The sequence below is a fragment of the Salvia hispanica genome, chromosome 3 (genome assembly GCF_023119035.1).
Source record: "Salvia hispanica cultivar TCC Black 2014 chromosome 3, UniMelb_Shisp_WGS_1.0, whole genome shotgun sequence".
Classification (NCBI taxonomy): Eukaryota; Viridiplantae; Streptophyta; class Magnoliopsida; order Lamiales; family Lamiaceae; genus Salvia; species Salvia hispanica.
In genome coordinates this window covers 5,530,223-5,549,732 of record NC_062967.1, presented here as the reverse complement: position 1 = coordinate 5,549,732, position 19,510 = coordinate 5,530,223, and the positions used below count along the sequence as shown (strand labels likewise).

The 19,510-nt window shown below is 36.5% G+C and overlaps 3 protein-coding genes across 3 annotated transcripts; 1 reads left to right on the top strand and 2 right to left on the bottom strand.

Moving 5' to 3' along the window:
* The first annotated feature begins 2,949 nt into the window (after positions 1–2,949).
* Positions 2,950–7,009, top strand: LOC125217154. The gene is made up of 6 exons (XM_048118989.1): positions 2,950–3,427; positions 4,719–4,933; positions 5,837–6,011; positions 6,118–6,203; positions 6,278–6,369; positions 6,539–7,009. Exons 1-6 carry the CDS (start codon positions 3,143–3,145, stop codon positions 6,796–6,798), a joined length of 1,113 nt encoding a protein of 370 aa, XP_047974946.1. The 5' UTR covers positions 2,950–3,142; the 3' UTR covers positions 6,799–7,009.
* Positions 7,010–8,552: 1,543 nt separating this feature from the next.
* On the bottom strand, positions 8,553–11,961 carry LOC125215067 (protein DEHYDRATION-INDUCED 19-like). The gene is made up of 5 exons (XM_048116373.1): positions 11,605–11,961; positions 11,335–11,516; positions 10,602–10,679; positions 10,216–10,475; positions 8,553–9,108 (listed from the first exon to the last, which is right to left on the bottom strand). Exons 1-5 carry the CDS (start codon positions 11,666–11,668, stop codon positions 9,009–9,011), a joined length of 684 nt encoding a protein of 227 aa, XP_047972330.1. The 5' UTR covers positions 11,669–11,961; the 3' UTR covers positions 8,553–9,008.
* Positions 11,962–12,869: 908 nt separating this feature from the next.
* Positions 12,870–15,804, bottom strand: LOC125215343 (isoamylase 2, chloroplastic). Its single transcript, XM_048116730.1, has one exon. It carries the CDS (start codon positions 15,472–15,474, stop codon positions 12,988–12,990), a length of 2,487 nt encoding a protein of 828 aa, XP_047972687.1. The 5' UTR covers positions 15,475–15,804; the 3' UTR covers positions 12,870–12,987.
* Between the last annotated feature and the right edge of the window lie 3,706 nt (positions 15,805–19,510).

Below are 19,510 nucleotides of genomic sequence, written 5' to 3'. Positions count from 1 at the left end.
TCCCCACATAAAACCCATTATTATAAATACCTCAAATACAATATATGCATGACAATAGTGTTTACTACTATTTCATAAGCAATTCAGAGTTTTAATGGCTTATTTTTATGTGAAATAAAGGCTCAAATAACAAATCATTAGTTTACAAAATCAGTAAAACAAAACAATAGATCATTAGGGCACGATACAAAATAAAACAGCACACGACAACACCTTGCATCATTAAGTGGCGCAAAAACCAACAACAAAAAATAACTAAGTCTACCAATTTCATAATACTCACTAACCCGAAAGGGATTGTCAAATAAAAGAAGCCGGATGACCTGAAGCCAAACACACTAAAAAAGGTAGAGACTCACACACACACTTATTGTATTCAAGAATTTTTTAGTCCCGATCACCTCCGAATATCTCCAAGTCATCAATCATACTACATCATTGTGCAATCGGGCGAAAACCTCAATACCGCATACCAAGACTCCAAAATAGGCAATACTTTTTCTATGTCTTAATTAGGTTCAAAATTTTGGAATATTACTTTATTTTGAACATCCTAAATGAATCATGAGATGATATCAATAAAAAAAATTGTACTTCAATTTTTTATCTTCCTAATTCAGGCTCAGAATCTCTGCCTCTTTGGAATAGCACTTGTTCATCCTATTTTTTCTTTCTGAACTTAAAAAATTATAGAAGTATACTGTCGTTCTATTTTAAAAAAATTAAAGTAGTAGTACTATTTACTTTAATTAATCCCACGAATCATATTTAACACTATGAATTTTTATTGTAAAATCTACAATGTACAAGTTTAATTTCTAAGGATGATGGAATCCTTATTCTAAAAATAGAGGATGAATAAATGCTTATGTGTGATGATAACTTCTTTATAACACCGTTGGTATTTGGGCAATGAAAATATATTTAATGAAATTTTTCTTCATATACTCGTTTATCTCTATCTTGACATAATGCAATGAATGCAGATGACCGATAAAAGGGGAAGTTGTTATGAAATATTACTAAAGACAAAATGATTTTTTCACTAACACGAATAAAGTAAAGTGAACACAACAAAGATATAAATTGTCAACTAAAATAAACAAAAACAGATAATATTAGACAGCCTTTAGTATTTTAAAAATACTAGTACTAACATATATACTTATAGACGTGTGTGTTCACTATTATTGCAAGTACATTATTTCTTGCTGATTACAAAAGAAAATCATATTAAAGTTGATGCGAACATTGATTTTTATTTATTTGAAATAAAATAAAAAGCAGGATCATGAGGCTTAAAACACAGAAAAACCATTTAATAAAACCAACAAAAATTAAAGTATGGTGACAATAGTCAATATGCTTTCATCATGAATATAATATGGACAATATTCGAGCATTAAATGATATTTTAATACATCCAACCTACAACGACTAATGTTTTTTTCTTGCAAGTAACCATAAGATTTAATGACCTTTAATTGGAGATATGGTGAGTGTTGTTTTCTCGTACATATTTTATAGTAATAATCAAAATAAATAAATAATTCAGACATACCAAATGAAGGCCATTTATCCTCCAAAAAGATTTTTAAAAAAAAAAAACACAACAATTTTAGATTGCCAAATTAACATAATATTGACCGCGTATTCATCGCCTTATTTTTTTTAATAGGAAAAAATGATTAATTAGAGCAATAATAATTTGACTACATTGATATCTCACTTATTACTTATTACTTATTACTTATTACTTTATTAGCGTTATCTAAAATTGTAAATGTAAATTAATCATAAAGTGCAAACTGCATTTAGAGTAACAACTTCATTTCTTATATGTCGAAAAAAATTAATAAATGAAATAGTTGCTATAAAATCAAAAAACTAGTATCTGAAACCATACTAGCCAGATCCCACCCAATGTTACTACAATTAATGTGTGTTTCAAATCGTACCATATATTACATCTAATTATTTAAACACATTAACTAATTGTAATTTACACTATACACTAATAAAACATGATGAGAAATGTAATGACAAACAAAATAACGGTAACAAACGATTAGATTTACTTCCATAAATACAATTCCGATTTTTTTTTTCATTTTACAAAATTAAAGAATCAAACCTCATGAAAATAGAAAAAATCCAACCTCTATATTGTGTCACTAATAGTAATTATCCCTCAATAAATGTTAACTACATTCTGTTTTTGCTAAGTAGGATTCATATTAGACTAATGTACTCATGTATTCAAATTCTATTACAAAGCTACTCCAGAAATTATATTCATATCCACTCATAATACTAAACTAATTCATTAAAATTTTATTAAAAATAAGATTATTTGATTATAAAATCACAAAATGTGATCAACTTACGAAGAACAATCACGAAGTTTGAAAATTTCTCATTTATTTTGCCTTTGCGATAGCATTTTTGGGATAAATCTAGTGCAAAATTAGTGCAAACATGTACAAATTTGGTCATTTCAATGAACAACAACTTAAATATGTATTAATATGGCAACGTAGATGCTAAATGATCATTTTAATCCTAAAATCTACAAATGAAAAAAATAAATAAATAAAATTTGATCAAATAGAACGATAATTACATTATTTCTCATTTAAAATTATAAAATTGACTATAGTAGTATTTTACATTAACCCAAAAATATATACAAGGAATCTATTTCCCCCCTCCTTTCACAAATTTAAAATCGCATAAAGGGGCAATTCCGTGAAATCGCAGGTGGAGAATTGACTATATCGCGTTAGCATGAATGGAACAAAGTTGGCAGCCGAAAATGGCTTTGTTGTATCTCCCACCAAATTTCATTAATATCTGCATTTCCAAAAGTACCCCCGGCTGAGAAACAATCCAAAAGCAGGCTACGGAGTAGTGAGTCGTAAACCTTCCACCTCCTTTGCATATTACTAACAAAACCTTCAAACCAAAATATAAAAGTTCCCAAATTCAGTTGAATTCAATCACATCTTCACATCTTCAACCTTTCAATCGCAATTCCTCTCAAGTCAAAACGCTTTTTCTGCAACTAATTCACGTATAAATAACCAGGCATACTTTTCAATTTTTCTTTTCTCACTCGATTTGAGCCTGAAATTGAAGAGTGATGCCTGGTAAGGGAGGTCACGGAGGGGCTCCGCGGCATCGGAATGGCGGAGACAGGGCTTGCAGAGAGAGGCTGGCTCAGCAGCAGCAGCAGCTACTGGTTCGACAGCAGCAGCAGCAGAAGCGGCAAATGCAGCCGGAGGCGGAGGCGGAGGCGGAGGAGAAGCCGCGCGATGGAGATGATTCGTCGATTTTTCCTGCATTGTTCGTGCCGCGCTCTGTTACCAACTTAGATCGTCTGATGGAATCGGTTGCTCCGTTCATCGAGGCGCGTTTTTCGCCGGAGGTATGCACAGGAGCGTGTTGATTATGTTTATCTCGCTAAATTTGGAGTTGAAACCCTGAATCGCTATTTGAATAACTGGATTGTGATGATGCATGCAAAACTAGATCTCTATGTGTTTTTAGTGTTCCGTTTGATTAAAGAAATCAAGATTTTGCGATAAGAAGGCTACTTCAAATGGTTCATGAAATTTGAATTCGTAGGCAAGATTTCTTGCGAGCTTGTTTTAATGGTTGTGGTAGAGTGTTTGTTTGCATGTAAAAAAGTGATTTGGAATTGAATGGAAATTTTATTTTGACTCAAGATCCTGGCTTAAACTTAATCAAATGTAGCCTACATGCAAATAGAGTTGAGTGTTTGGATGATGTGGTTTCTGAAATCTTGATTTTAGGTGGTGCTTCTTGTGTCATTCCTGGCTGAGCTTCCAAAAAAATTTCAATGGCCTTGTGGCTTTTGTCGAAAGTGCTTGTTAGTAATGATTCTTGATGTTGTACAGAGTTCTTTTGGTTTGTTTGTGCCTGTGTAGTAGTTTCGAAAAGTTGTTAGGTTCGCGGTCTTTTGAAAAAAATAGTTTGTATTTAATGATTCTTGATTATGCATAGAGTTTTTTTGGTGTGTATACCAGCGTATTAGTTTCGAAAAGTCGTTAGGTTCGCGGTCTTTTGGAAAAATTAGTTTGTATTCAATGATTCTTGATAATGATCAGAGTTTTTTTGGTGTGTATCCCAGCGTATTATTTCCGAAAAGTCGTTAGCTTCGCGGTCTTTTTGGAAAAATGAGTTTTTATTCAATGATTCTTGATAATGATCAGAGTTTTTTTGGTGTGTATCCCAGCGTATTAGTTTCGAAAAGTCGTTAGGTTCGCGGTCTTTTGGAAAAATTAGTTTGTATTCAATGATTCTTGATAATGATCAGAGTTTTTTTGGCGTATACGGCAGCTTATTAGTTTTGAAAAGTTGTTAGCTTCGCGGTCTTTTGGAAAAATTAGTTAGTTTTTTCAAAGGTCGACACCAAAGACGTTTCGAACACGTGTTCTTCGGAGATTTGTTATTGAAGAAAACTGTTTTAATGATCTTTAAAACCAGCTTCTAATTGCCAAATATCAGGTTACTTTTGCAAATTTAATTAATCCGTGGCTGCTCATTCATCGAAAAAAGTTATTACTTTTGGAATTTTAATTAATCCGTGGCAGCTTATTCATCGGAAAAAGTTTTTAGCTGCATTTGTGGAAGTAAATTTTTTAATGAACGCGACAAAAAAACAATTAATTGCACAAGTCTCGTTTTGTTGACAGGTGTATGCAAGGGGATTCGAGACGAAAAAGGTGGATTCGCGTGCCTTTTTTTACTTGGAGGATCTATGGGAATCTTTTAGCGAATGGAGTGTGTATGGAAGAGGAGTACCTCTTCTGTTACCAGGAGGAGAACCTATCCAACAATACTATGTTCCGTCTCTCTCTGGCATACAGTTGCACATTCATAAGTCAAAGGCTTCTTCTACTTTGACTGCGTGAGTTCTAACTCAACCAAGCTAGGTTCTCGTAATATTCGCTAGTTATTGTTTACCTCACTAACCTCTTAACTTGCTGATATTGCTTATCCATAATGGTAGTTTTGTTTCTTTTGCTGATGTGGTGAATTATGATCCTCTGGTCCTAGAATCTGTTTGGTTTACCACTTGTTTGATCTTTATGTACACATCTTATTCTTTTTATCCTCATTCCTATCTTACAGTGTTATTGTTGAACATGAAAACCTAAATACAGCTTTTAATTTGGACTTGAGATTTTTATGCATGTACACACTCTAAGACTTGAAAGTATTATGCATACATTTAGAACTTAATTACAAATGCCCCTGACTGCTTTCTATTTCCATAGTCCATTAGATACGATACGTCTTTTGTATGCATTCTTTTGATAACCTGTGACAATGTCTTTTGCTTGTTATATTTATTGATACATTATACTTAGTGTTTAATGAGGTATTGTTAATAATCTAGGATGACTCCTGTAGTTTTTTCTTCATTTGCATTCAAGTTAGTATGCCCTCATAATGTTGGCATCTTTGTACATGAGTTTATGGCAAAAAAGGAAATAGATACTTTGTATCCACAGTAAAGCACAAACGGTTTCCTAATGTGTATTCGTGATTCCGTTGAGCTCTGTGAGAGATCTGTGCTGCATAGTTGTAGTAGGAAGTTTGGTAGATGTGTAGTTCCCTGCATTATTGATCTTTTTTCACTGTATGTTCCTTTTCTCTTTCTACGAGACATTTGGTTTTTACATAGCATGTGGTGTATTTACCTATTTTCATAAATGCTAAAAGTAGAAAGAAATTGAACTTCTTATGTGCTCTTATTTTAGTTAATTTCCACTGGAACCACTCAGGAGACTGATGCTGATTTATGTAGGTTGATGAGCAGTGCTGGCTGCGGCAACTGGGAAGTAGATAAAGGAGATGAATATGTTTTTGATCTCAATAGAAGACAACTAATTAGAGTTGATAATGCTGATTCACCTGGCCAGTTTTCAATTCAGTTTTTCGAAAGGGATTTACCTCACGACCGTAGACCCTTATCTGATAAGGTGAATCTAGTTAAAAAAAATTCTAAATGCTGAACTGTCGTCTTGTTTTCCATCCCATCAAATGATTGTGGACTTGTGGCTGAAGATGTTGCTAACTCATGTGCAGATGTCGTTACTTGCTTCCCCTTTTCCTGTGCTTAGTAAAATCAAGAGCTGTGATCTGCTCCCTACAAGTTGGATTTGTGTTGCTTGGTAAGTTCTTCACACTAGTATTATTCTTGTGCAGCAACTGTGTTTCATGGCTAATGCATGATGCTCTTTTGCAGGTATCCCATCTATAGAATTCCAGTTGGCTCAACGATGCAAGAGTCACAGGCAGCCTCTTTGACATTCCATTGCTTATCAACACAGTCTAAAAGTATATATCTCGTCTCTTATATCCATGCTTTTTCCAAGTTTTTCTTTGGGGGCGTTGTGCTTTTGGGTGGGGGAGCTAGATCAGCCGAGAGTGATGAAGCGTGCCATTATATTTTCAATGCGTGGTTCCTACGCTAGAGTTCGTGGCTAACTACTATTTGTTGATCCAGGTAGCTCCGCATCACCTAAGTTCCATCAAGCGAAAACCAGAACTGTTCATGGCTTGGTTGATCCAACTGCAAGAATCTCCTTACCAGTCTTTGCCCTCGCTTCAATCAAACTCAAAGGGTCGATTTTCGGTCCACGTGGGACTGAAGAATTGGAGCAAGAGAAAAGTCTTACGCAAGCTGCGGAGAATTGGCTTAAATATGTGCAGGTTGATCTACCTGACTACGTGTACTTCCGCAGAAGAAATGGAGTGTGTTTCTAGCTGTTTGGAATGTTGTAGTTTTATATACTTACTTGAAAAAACGAAAGAATAATGAAACCTAAAAGAACAAAAAAATTGTTCTTTTATAGAATATCATAATGATTTAGCGTTTTGGCTAGATTCAGGAGAGATGATACAATTGAGAGTAGTTATGGTATATGTAAGTTTGTACTCTAAGATATACATGCTCTTATTTGACTAGTTTTCATTTTGTTTACTATAAATGCATTTTATTTAGGGGTGGCAAATCGTGCGTGTCTGGTCGTTATCGTGTCGACACGATAACGACACGAACACGATAACAACAAACACGAACACGACCCGTTAAGAAAACCTCAAACACGAACACGAACGCGACCCGCTACCCTCAGACACGAACACGACACGAACACGATACGAACCCAATAACGACACGAACCGTTTCGGGTCAACACGACACGAACCCATTAATGACATGAAAATAAGTATTGAAAAATGAAAATAATAAGAAGAATAATATTAAAATATTATGTATTAATAAGAATAATAATATTAAAATATTATGTGTTAACGGATAACACGAACACGACACGAACACGCATTGTTAACGGATAACACGAACCCGACACGAACACAACACGAAATTTTCGTGTCCTTAATGGGTCGACCCGATAAGGACACGAACACGATAAGCTCTGACCCAAACCCATTAATTTTGTGCCGGTTCGTGTCGTGTTATCGTGTCGTATCAAAAATTGCCAGCCCTAATTTTATTGCTAGTTTTGGTTCATATTTGATTGCCATTTTTAATTGGATGGTGATGTTTGTGATGGAAATACTATATTCATTGTTTTAATTGTCTTTTATTACAAAAGTTTATGGAGACTTTATAATTTATATGATTCTCTTCCTATATATACAATCCTAATATACATGATAAAATCACGTACAGGGATTTACTTGGAAAATACAACTAAATTTGGATTTTTTTTATGATGAAGTGTAACTTAGTTTGTAAGACGACTACATTTGGGGTTTGAGTAATTGCGGTTATGATAATGAAAAAATGGTTAATGGTCATTTTTAGGAAAAAAAGAAAACAAAATTTTAACAAGGATTTTTTGTATTTTTTATTTGGTGAGAATATGAATATGGAAATTGAACAGGAATACTCCATGATAAGAATAAGATTTAAGAACCATTGGTCATGCAATTAGTAGTAGTAATAAATTTCAAGCTCCCAATAGACAGAGGAAAAGGGGATAATCCGAGAGTGTAATAAATAAATACTTAGTATAAATAATTTGAATTTTATCCATTCATACAATTTATTACATATATCCCAGAGTGTAATAATAGAATAATGTAAATAGAAATGTGCCAAATGAGGAATGTCAGAGTGAAACGAATTGTAAAGAGAAAATCACAAATCAAGATTCAAACATTACATATATCTACAAAATTAGAATTATTATAAATTTAGATTGAAATTTGATATCATTGCAATTATTTAGTAAAAATTATTTCAATTATATCTTCATTGTTCACTTAATAGGGAGTAACAATTTTGTACAGTTTAGGAAAATTCTATGTTTGATCTTTCACCTTTTAAAAACATACTATGAAATTGTAACATTGTATGTAGCATATTAATGGTTCCGATGCCTAGAAATTCACCATTGAAACCCGAGTTCAGGAGATGATTTTAGAATAATCTCTCAAACAAACTGATTGTTCAAACAGTATAGAAAAAGGAAATTCGAGATATTCCCAAATGAAAAAAAATCAAAACTTGGCCAATATTTATTTGATTATTGGATAAATCAATAAGAAAGTGAGCAAGGTTACAAGGCAATGCTTTAACAATAACACCAAGTCATCCTCTGAAGCAGATGCAAAATCACAAATTAAAATTTACTCGTGAAAATGTATATTGATAAAAATAACCTACAAAGAAGAAAGCAGGCAGCTGACCATGGTCTTATCACAATACATTAGCTGCTTACATTATTACACTATACACTAACTAGCTCACGACGATCGGACCAACACAGTCAATATAAGGAGCTGCATCTAACTGACCACAGAAACTGTTTGTGTCTCCGATCACGTTCAATTGCACAGGCAAGATGTGGTTAAAATCACAAGCAGAGTCAGTGCATGAGTTCAACAATCGCCTCTCTGTCAATAATTAGGCATCACAAAGTGGAGCTTTGGCATACCAGGCTCTTTTACAAATCATCCAGAATGGTGGATAGCAGCAATCCCTGTGCGAACTCAGACCTTCTGGCCATCTCGTTGTTCCTGTCTGTTGACAGAGACGGTGGAAATCTGCAATGACACGCACATAAGAGAATATGTTACGAGTTCTGAAATCAGAAACACATCTGATGCATTAGGAGAATATGCTGATTGCACTTGGTACATCTTCACCAATGTTAGTTCGATAGTTTAGATCCTATTAGCTGATGTAACATCAAAATACTGTACAAATAAGATACGTCCAATCCCACCGCTACCAACCAACACAGGCTTGCTCTGTCCAACATCAACTATGGAAAGAACTTCACTACCACAAAAAAAATATATAGATAAATTATGTGACTGAAGCAAGAGAAAACCAAATAGATGATTTCTTATCAACTACATGTAAGTATCACCTAGTGAAATGCTTTTAAAAATAAAATAAATTATGTTGCAAGTCCCAAAGTGACAAGAAAACTCATCATAATTACTGGTTCTCCAGCAAGACCAAGATGATATGGTTCGATGAAGGTTCTAAGGGGGAAACAAGAAACGCAGCAACAGAGATAGGCCTTTATTTGAAGGCTTCTGGAGACCTCTTATCAATATCTAACTCTTTTTAATGTCCCAGAACTAAAAGGATAAAGGTCAATCAAGAACATTGTTTTACTTCTCACTGAGTGACCGAAGTATGTGGATGGAATGGTGCAAAAAATTGTCTATGACCTATAATGCCAAATACTCCTACTTATATAAGTAGTTTTACAACTTTGCATTAAGTAACAGAAAGCTAGTTGATAGAACTCCATATTAAATACATAGCTAACTATATGCAGGATATATGCAACACAACACCGCCATCTAAGATCCCAAACCTACTTTCAAACTGCAAACCCTTTTCAAGTTCAATCCAATTCCAACCATCTGCAACATACTATGGAGAACTGATGAATTTCCCAGCATCAAAAACATTATAGTACATAGCAATAACTAATCAATCAGCATAAGCTCTATGTTCCACTCCACATGTAAACAGATGAAAGTTAACAGCTTATGTAAAAATTTGTATAATCATTTCCCCGTTTAGTTGCTATAAGGTGATCCTCTTTCACTGCTGGACAACAATCACATTTCTCATTTCATTTGTATGGGGTTCGATAACATGAAATTTGAGATGAAAAACCATTGGCTTACCTCTCAGCAGAGTCATCATGGGAATTTTTTTCTGATAAGCTTGCTTCAGACGGAGAGGCAGCTTCAGTGATTTGGGGTCTGTAAGCTGGTTGAGGACTATTGACAAACGACAAAAGCATGGAATCAGCTGCTGCATTAGAGGAAGAACCAACAGAAGGAGACTCCTTAACAGCGCGTAAATGTTTCTCCTGCAATTCCTTCCTCAGTAGATATATTGATGAACGAGAGCGAGTGCTACGGTGCTTCTTATTGCAGAGAGCGTACAAGTAAGTTAAGGTAATCTTTTTCATAACGAGTAAGTCTTTAAATAACTCAACAATCAACAGAGGAAATCCAGATGCGATAAACAAACCAAGAGAAGAATGTAAACATATTTCAAAGGATATCTTCAAAATACTCTCGTGATGAGTAATCACATGTGAAGCCATGTTTATCCGTACCTTCACAGCACAAACAGGGCAAATCTGGAAACAAATGAAACACTATATTAGGTAAATCAAATATTCCTCTTAGCACTAAAAAGTACTCCAAAAGACAGCAAGCCTTGCATGACCCAACTTCCACCTAATATTCAGCAAGCAAGAATCATACTTTCAACGGAAAAAGAGTTTTTCTTTATATCTATCCGCTATTTACTAGAATCCCCCATTCTCCAAAGCAAAAAAGTACACACTTCCACCATTGGCAGCTAAAAAGCCACTCCAGTCTATCAGCTCTCAATCATCTCATCACTATCAATCGAAACACTTTTTGGCATCTATGCCGCTCAAATAGAAACCAGCCTTATCCTTGACCCTCAAAATACAAACCCATCCCCCAAAACACACACATCGCTATACTAACTAAGCTGTTTCTGCAACTAATAATGAACCAAAACACAACAGTGCACCTATCATGTTCTTAATCACTCCCTCTTGAATTTATTGCCATGCAGGGGTACCTTTAGGTGTGATGATAACTGTTGCAGTAGCACCTATCATGTTCTTAATCACTCCCTCTTGCTGCTGCTGCTACTACAACAGTTATCATCACAACTAAAGCACTCCCGCATGGCAATAAATTGTTGACTAGAAACCACCCAAAAACCAGGGAAAAAAAGGCGAAAAACGTCAAATTTACCCCGGGTTTAACCTCCATGCGATGGTCGGCATCAATGTGGCAGCATAATCCCAACACATCAAAATCCTCGGAGCAAAAAGGGCACGCCAGTTCCTCCGATTTCCCCCCAATTTCAACATCGTTGACCTCCTCCTCGTCCTCATACTCCCCCTCGGTCTCCTCATCCTCTTCATTGTAATCATCTACAAACATTCACAATTAAAAAAAAAAATCAATCAGCGCGAATAATCACCATCGCGAACAAGCTGGACCGCGATTCACGAAGCTCACCGTTGCTATGTATGGAATAAGAGGACAGCGCAATCTCCAAATCATCGTACAATCGATCGGCCATGTCTAATTAAAAAAATGAATCAAATTAAGCTGAAAAAATCGAGTAGAATTACACACGACGCGGAAAAATCGGAAATCGGAAAAGGGGAGAAATTGAACGGCAGTTTAGTAGGGTTTGGGGATGGTTTATTGGCTTTGTAGGTGCGATAAAATTAAGGGGAAAATTGAATAGTTGGAAAGAGAGAGCGTTGAAAAGGGCAAATTTAGGAGTCGGCGATTTGGAAGAAACGCGGATCGGGCTTTCCAAATACTCGTCGACTCCCGCGTTATTTCATCAACGGCTGCGACTTTTTGTTTGGTGGAATGGCTACTCACTCACCTTTTTTTTATTTCCTTTTCTCTTTTTTTTCTTCTATGGAGTGTTAAAGAAGATGACCTGGCATTTTGATAATAACAATAAAAGATACTAAACTATAGATATTGCAACAAACAATTTAGTATGTTCTTGCTAATCAATTTTTGGACGGCATGCTGATTCACGTTTATAAAGTTCAAATTTCACTAAAAAACAAAGATATATAAAATTATTCTTTTATTACATTTATTTTCGGCATAAAATTTAAGAAAATAAGATTTTCTCATATAGTATGGATTTTGTCAATCTAAACACATACAATATCATATTTTACTATTTGTAATATCAATGAAAGTTTAGGATGTTTTTTGAATAATGTACTACTTTAGGATTTTCATGATTTCTTTTCTTCAATAATACTAATGTTTTGGGATATATGTAAACTTACCTTCTGTATTTTCAAGAAAATAAAAAGAAATTGTATACATTGTTAGAAAAAATAGAATTATTTGTGAAGAAGATAACATTGAATCTTATGACAAATAGCCCAGTCCAATCCTTACAGCTGCCGCCCAAACCCGAGAATGAAATCATGAAAACCTAATTGGCTAATTTAGTAAAAAAATAGTAATAATTTCCTTTAGGTATATACGAAGTTTGTTTAAATGCTTTGTCATTTTCCACACTTGGAAAATATTGTGAAATAATTATAGTTTAGTCATTTATCCACGTAACATTTGATATAACTCTTTGGTCATTGCGCACCAAATTCAAATTTAATTTTTTGTGATATACATGGTGAATTATTATAAATTGTTTATAGCATCATTATCAATTAGAAATGGAATTTTTAGAATTTGACTCATTACCATGAAATATGGTTTATAGCTCAAAATTTGAAGGAGAATGCTTCAAATAGATCAAAACCTTATATTACAAGAAATATGGATTTAACATTTATTTACACACTCTCATAGAATATCTATATATGTAGTATAGTAGTGTATATCATAAATAGAGCTGAGTCAAGACAAACTCAACCTCCGAGCTTCAAACAATATGCAACTGTGAGACTTCATCTCATATGTCAGCTTCTCATCTTCTTCGAGCCGAACGCCTTCCTCACTGAAAAACCCCGGGAAGGGAAGCGCCGTATCCACCAGAAGCACCCAAGTCGTCTCGTCATCTGCAGGGCGTGGCAGACCTACTTTCTCCAACTGACCAGCTGCATTGAAGGCGACAAACAAGTCACCGTAGCTTGATCCTGCATCAGCTTTCAGAGTCATGGCTAAAAATTTGCAGGCTGGATCATCCCATCTCGGCGGTAACTGCTGCTTTCCGTGCCATTCGATACTGTCTTCCTCGAGAAAGCTCCTCCTCTGTAGAAGATCACCTCGCCTCATCTTCAGCGAGCTCAGAAACGAGATGAACTGACTGATCTGAGCGCAAAAGCTTAACCCTAACGCATTCCAGTCCAGAGGTTTCCGGTCAGCAGCAGCAGGGCTGCCTCCGGTGGATTGGCCACACTCGTCTCCCATGTTGAGCACGGGGACGCCCAGAGAGATGAACAGTGTGAAGAGGAGGTTGCGGATTTGCTTAAGCCGCGTCTCAAGCACAACCTTCTTGTTCGTGGCTCCTTCTTCCCCGCAGTTCCAGCTCAACTCCGATTCCAGTTCAGTACTAGAGCTGAAGCTAACCAAGTCCAGTAGAGTGAGCCCTGCATTTCTCGTGACGTAATTGAAAGAAAATGAAGGTCCTCGTCCTGCCAAGAACAGATCCCCGCTACCACAGAGACGCGTAGCAAATTCGCTGATGAGGCCACGGCCCCTCAAGAAGTTCTTCACGTCGATGCTAAACTTTGAATTCATCTCTGCCCATCTCTGCCAGTGAGGGAACCCCACCTCCTTCGTCGCCAAACCATGTGGAATCCATGAGTCTGCAACTATCTTGACTCCTGCAAGTACAGGATCGAAAGCAATCGCTTCGACCAAGGGAGGGCGCGAGAGGAACTCGCCCTGCGAACCTCTAGTCAGAGAAAATGCATCTATGAAACAGAAACCATCGACATGAAACTCAGTCACCCAATAACGTAGACTCTCTAAGACTAATTGCTGAACAGTCGGGTGGTTGCAATTTAACGCGTTTGTAGAACTGTCAATCTCTTGAAGGGCTCCAACATCACCAGAATGTGTGAAGACAACTTCAAGCAAAACCTCAATTCCTCTGGAGTGCAGCTTCTTGACCATCTCTTTCATCGATTTAGCAACATTCAACGGGTCTCCAGAGGGTCCGTACAGGCTTGCCGGAGAAAAGAAATGACAGGGAAAATAAGGACCATTTTGCTCATCAAAGGGGAAAACTGGTTCTAACAAGATGGCATTGACACCAAGATCCTCAAAATGTTGCGATTTCTCAGAAATAGCAGAGAAACTTCCAGCAATGCCACCAGATAACTTACTAGACTTGTCTTTGGTAAAACGTGCAACATTCAGTCTATACACAATCATCTTCTCCATCGGTAAAATGGGACGAACTTCATCACTCCAATCAAATGCAGGCTCCTCACACAATTTCCCAAGCCATTTTAGAGGCTGATTCAAAACAAACCCTTCAATAACCTTCGCATATGGATCCAACAACACATGATGCTCTTTGTTACCAACACCATTTCTGCAGCGATAACCATAACTCACAAATGGCGCAGAACTATACAGCAAAGCATGCCAAATATCACCTGAGCGGTTGATATACGGATCAAGATTAATCTCCAAAGCAGGTTTCTCAGCTGTTGCATTTGAATACAGACACAGACCAACACTTTCCACATTGCACGAGAAGAAAGCAAAGTTCACTGATCCATCGCTTAGAAAGGAAACCCCTAACGGAGAAGGACTTCCAGCACCAAAACCAACCGGTACAGTGAATTTTGTGTTCCTGTGGCTTCTGATCATCGAAACTTTTGAATCAGAACCAGAGTCAGACTTCAGTAGAAACGACAGATAGGACGGTGCTAAATCCGCCTCAAAATCCAACTCAACAGCACCTCCCACGAATGGAGTTTCACATTGGCCATCAACACTCGATTGCTGGAAATCTAACGGCATCAAACATTGTGAATCAGCTGTGAACAGCCCCCAAATCATGACTAGCTCCTCCTCCCCCTCAAGAAGCTGCAGTGACTCCAATTCAACATGAACTCCATACTTGTTACTATACTTCCTTTCCACTACTACCTTCAATCGACCACCAAGCTCCGTCCTAAGCCGATATGTTGCTAATTTTTCCGAGGCTTTTGCAACATAAACATCTGAAGTGGCTAATGCCTTGAGTTTTGAACGATCACAATGAATCCTTTCAATACGTTTCACGCATTCAATTTTAGGATTCGAAACCAATTTATTGAACATCTGATCTCTTTTACAACTGCATGTGAACAATTTAGATGATTCAGAAGCCTCGGAGCTTAAACCATGCGATCGCATCACATAACGAACTGGCAGCAGCATGGCCATATCCCAATACACACACAATTGATAAATTTAAACACTTGGAATGAACGACCTAACCAAAATGTCTGCTCTTTCTCTCTAAATTAGCACTGCATCCTACTACTTCTGCACCGCGGCGCTACGGCCGTTCAGCTTAAATTGAGTTCCATTTCAGCTCCACTTCGTCCATGGCGGCGGCTGATGTATTTCGTGTCGATCTTCTCGGGGAAAAGCGATGAGCGATGGCGGTGGTTTGAGGATAAGATGAGATTAAGGTGGGATTTGAGAGACTTCTTTTTCTACCTCTCTTCGACTGTGAAAACTGAAAGAGAATTAGGGCTTCGAAAATTCAATTTAGGCATTTTGGAGTGACAGGCGGTGAATTATTTTGGAGAAAATCACATTTAACCTTTAAGAAAAGTTTTCAAAAAAATAATAACCCTATACATCATTTTATTTACCACTTAATTGAGTCGTTTTTTCATTTTGGTAAGTTCTCTCATAGTTAAGTCATTTCTATATTAAATACTCCTAACTTAGTTCTCTTTCTTACTTTATTCTTACGTACTTTATTCTCTCTACTTTACCCACTTTCTATTTTACTCTCTCTTATTTTATTCTCTCTCTTACTTTTTTATCTATTTATTTAACACACTCAACATTTTTTTTAAACTTATTGCCAAAAAGTTTTGCCTCGACTATAAAGAAATGGAGGGAGTACTTTTTTCTCCTCCTTTCTACTTTTTCCCCTTCTCTCATACTTTACCAATTCTATTTTTTTTCCTTCTCTCTTACTTTACCAATTCTATATTAAAATCGTGTCATACACCAATTGCTCTATTTTTTTTAGACGGAGGGAGTATGTGTTTTATACTTTTGTCCAAAAGTTATTCATAATAATACTAGTAGAATTTAGGATCGAAAAAGAGGAATGCAGAATAAGTTGGTAAAGGTAATTTGAATATTAACATTTTAATTTCAAGCGTTTTAAAGAACAAAATTGGAGTTATACTTATATACATGAAATTCCCCTCATATTTCTATCTAATTCAAGTTGAATAATACACTACTATACTATCACTATGCAATTTTATTTCGAGAGGAAGAGATTAATGTTAATTCCAATGAAGTTGGATTGAACATTGCAAATATCAAGATTTTTTTTAGTTCAAATTTATGCCGTCTGTTACTTTCTCAACGAAAATATCGAAATTCTCATTATTTGTTATCATGCGAAAGTATTTTCTCAATATCCACTCCACTCTATAAGAGCATCCGCAATGGGTGCCGGGGCGTCGGTCCAGCCGTCTCATTCGTGGCCAACGGCAACCGGCATGATATGGGCTACTACTTGGCGGATGGGATATACCCTCGGTGGCCGGTCTTTGTGAAGACGATCCGACAAACAAGTGATGAAAGAAGGCCTACTTTGCGCAACGACGGGAGTCGGCGCGCAAGGACGTGGAGCGCGCATTTGGTGTGCTCCGGTCTCGATGGGCGGCAATCAAGGGCCCAACGCGTTTGTGGGATGTCGGATGCATTTCCGAGATAATGTACGCCTGCATTATCACGCACAACATGATCGTCGAAGACGAAGGCGTACAACTGACTAGTTGGGTCGGTGACGATGAAGCCGGTCCAAGCCACGGAACGGCCACCCCTAGTGTACGACGGGGGTACCCCTCGATGAAGCCGGCCGACTCAAGGAATTTGCCGACATGCGCCAAGTGGATGCTCATATTCAACTCCAAAAGGATATAATTGAAGAGTTGTGGGCACGGAGGACTGCACGACGATAGTTTTTTTTCTTTATTATGCTTGTACTTTTTTTTTTATCTATGTAACTTTTTAAAATGCAATTAATGAATTTTCCCGTACACGTGTCTAAATTTAATTCCGTATTTTAATCGTAATTTTAATTCCGTAAATGTAGTATATTTTGAATTGTTTTTATTGCGGCTGGCCTATGGCTGGCCTAAATCTGATGTGGCAGGTGGTTTTTTTAGTGTTGCTGACGTGGCAGAGGAGAGAATGGCTGGCCTATGGCTGGCCTATTAACCATTGCGGATGCTCTAAATTTAAAGAATATAATGAAAAGCACTTGTAAATAAACAATACTAATTGTCTAAATAATTAACAAACAACAATTTATTTATCTGCCCAATATGTAGTATATCAAAGCTGAACCATGTGATTCAACTCTGATTATGTAAATATCAACAATAATATGTAAAACGAGTATTTCATTTCATTACACTCGCGAAAACCTTACTCATGCAAAAATATGTTGGATATTTTAGTGTAACTGGATTAACTTGATTGATCAGTTATTGTTATAATGATACATTATTTAAGTATGGAGGTGCGGAGTGCACACTTATTTTAATTCATTATGATGTTAGGGGCGAAGCCCCTAAACAGATGAACGGGACTCCGGCGGCAGCTCCCCCGGGAAGCGGGGTCCAAGGGGCGGTAGCCCCTGGCTGGGGCTAATTTGCTGTATTAAAAATTCATCCGAAAATATAATTTCTGAAAGTCAAAGGACTAATTTGCAATTTCGGAAACCTTTTGAAAATCAGTTATTTTCGGTTAATATTCCCAACGGATGCACTGTTTCATCAACAGCTGCACCGATTCGTCTTCTTCAAAATCTGATCAATTCTTTTGGTTCATCATCTCGAATACACATATGAATTTTCTGAATTCTCTGAATTTTATCCGATCAAATAAGTTTGGTAGAACCACCGAAATTAATTTGATCTGAAAGTGATTATCACGACTTTCAGATATCCGTTTTTCTGTTCTATATATTGAATCTCCCTAACAAAATAAACCTTAACTAAATCTTATCACCTAAAAAATAAACAAAGAATTAAACAAAGGCATGCAGTAGGAGTACATAATATATCTAGAAAATTGAAATCAAACAATCCACTGCATCAGAAGAACTTTGCAATGAACACGTTCCACGCATATGTTGATATGTTTAAATTGTAGTGAGATTATTATTTTAAACGGCATGAACACAAACATGTAATGATAAATGTTTTTCTGTATTACTACCAAATTGATTGGAAATGTGGTAATATTCAAACTTTATAACCTCCCTCACAAAACAATTTTGTTCTGTTGGACCATTTTTCTTGTAAATAAAATACTCTTGCTCCTTTGTTTACTTCTTGTATACTTGTATATTTTAGCATAGATGTATGAATGAAGATTATTTTAGGCTATTACCATCGCTAACATTTGAGGGGTCATCGCAACTGACAAAATACTCTCTCCTTTATATGGTAGTGGACTCATTTTGCCATTTTTGTACGTTTCATAGTAGTAGAGTTATTTTCCTTTTTAGTAAACGTTAATATATTTTTTGTCACTTGCTTTACTCTTTCTTACTTTATTTTCTCTTCATCTTTCTACTTTTTTTATTTTCTACTTTATTCTTCCTTTATGTGCATCGGTACTCTTGCCGTCGGCAAGACCACGTCCATGCTCACCGCTGTGGTAGTAGCCGTTTTTTTTACCATTTTTTTCAAAAAAAAATTTGATTTCGAATTGGGCTGGGAAAGAACAATTATTTTAGCGCTAAAAGTAGAACCGTTTTCTCGACAAAAGAAATAAACGCGAAGAATTTTCAAGTGCACAAACGACGTCCTTTCAAGAACAAATAAAAAGGACGAAAAAGTCGGGGTGTGATACGAGCAGCCCCGTAACATCGGCTATGGAGAATGAGAGTATGAGCGAGCAGGACGAGACAGAGGCTGACGTGGTGCCGAAGGCAAGAGTAACGGAGCACGGTAGAGGAACTGGAGACGCTACGAACACAAGGGTGTTGAGGCCGCGAGAAAAGCTGAAGCAGCCGAGCAAATTCAAGAGCTGAAGAGAGTCAGACGCTGCTGTTAGAATTTGCTCTGTTTTTTTATATTATTTTTGCTTTGATTTTATTTTGAACTCTTATTTAAATTATTGTTGAGTCGGGCCGAAACTATAAGCCCCATTCGGGTTTTCTTTACGGTTCTTTCCCGAATGCCTAAGTTAGGTCGAACCGTCCTAGGGT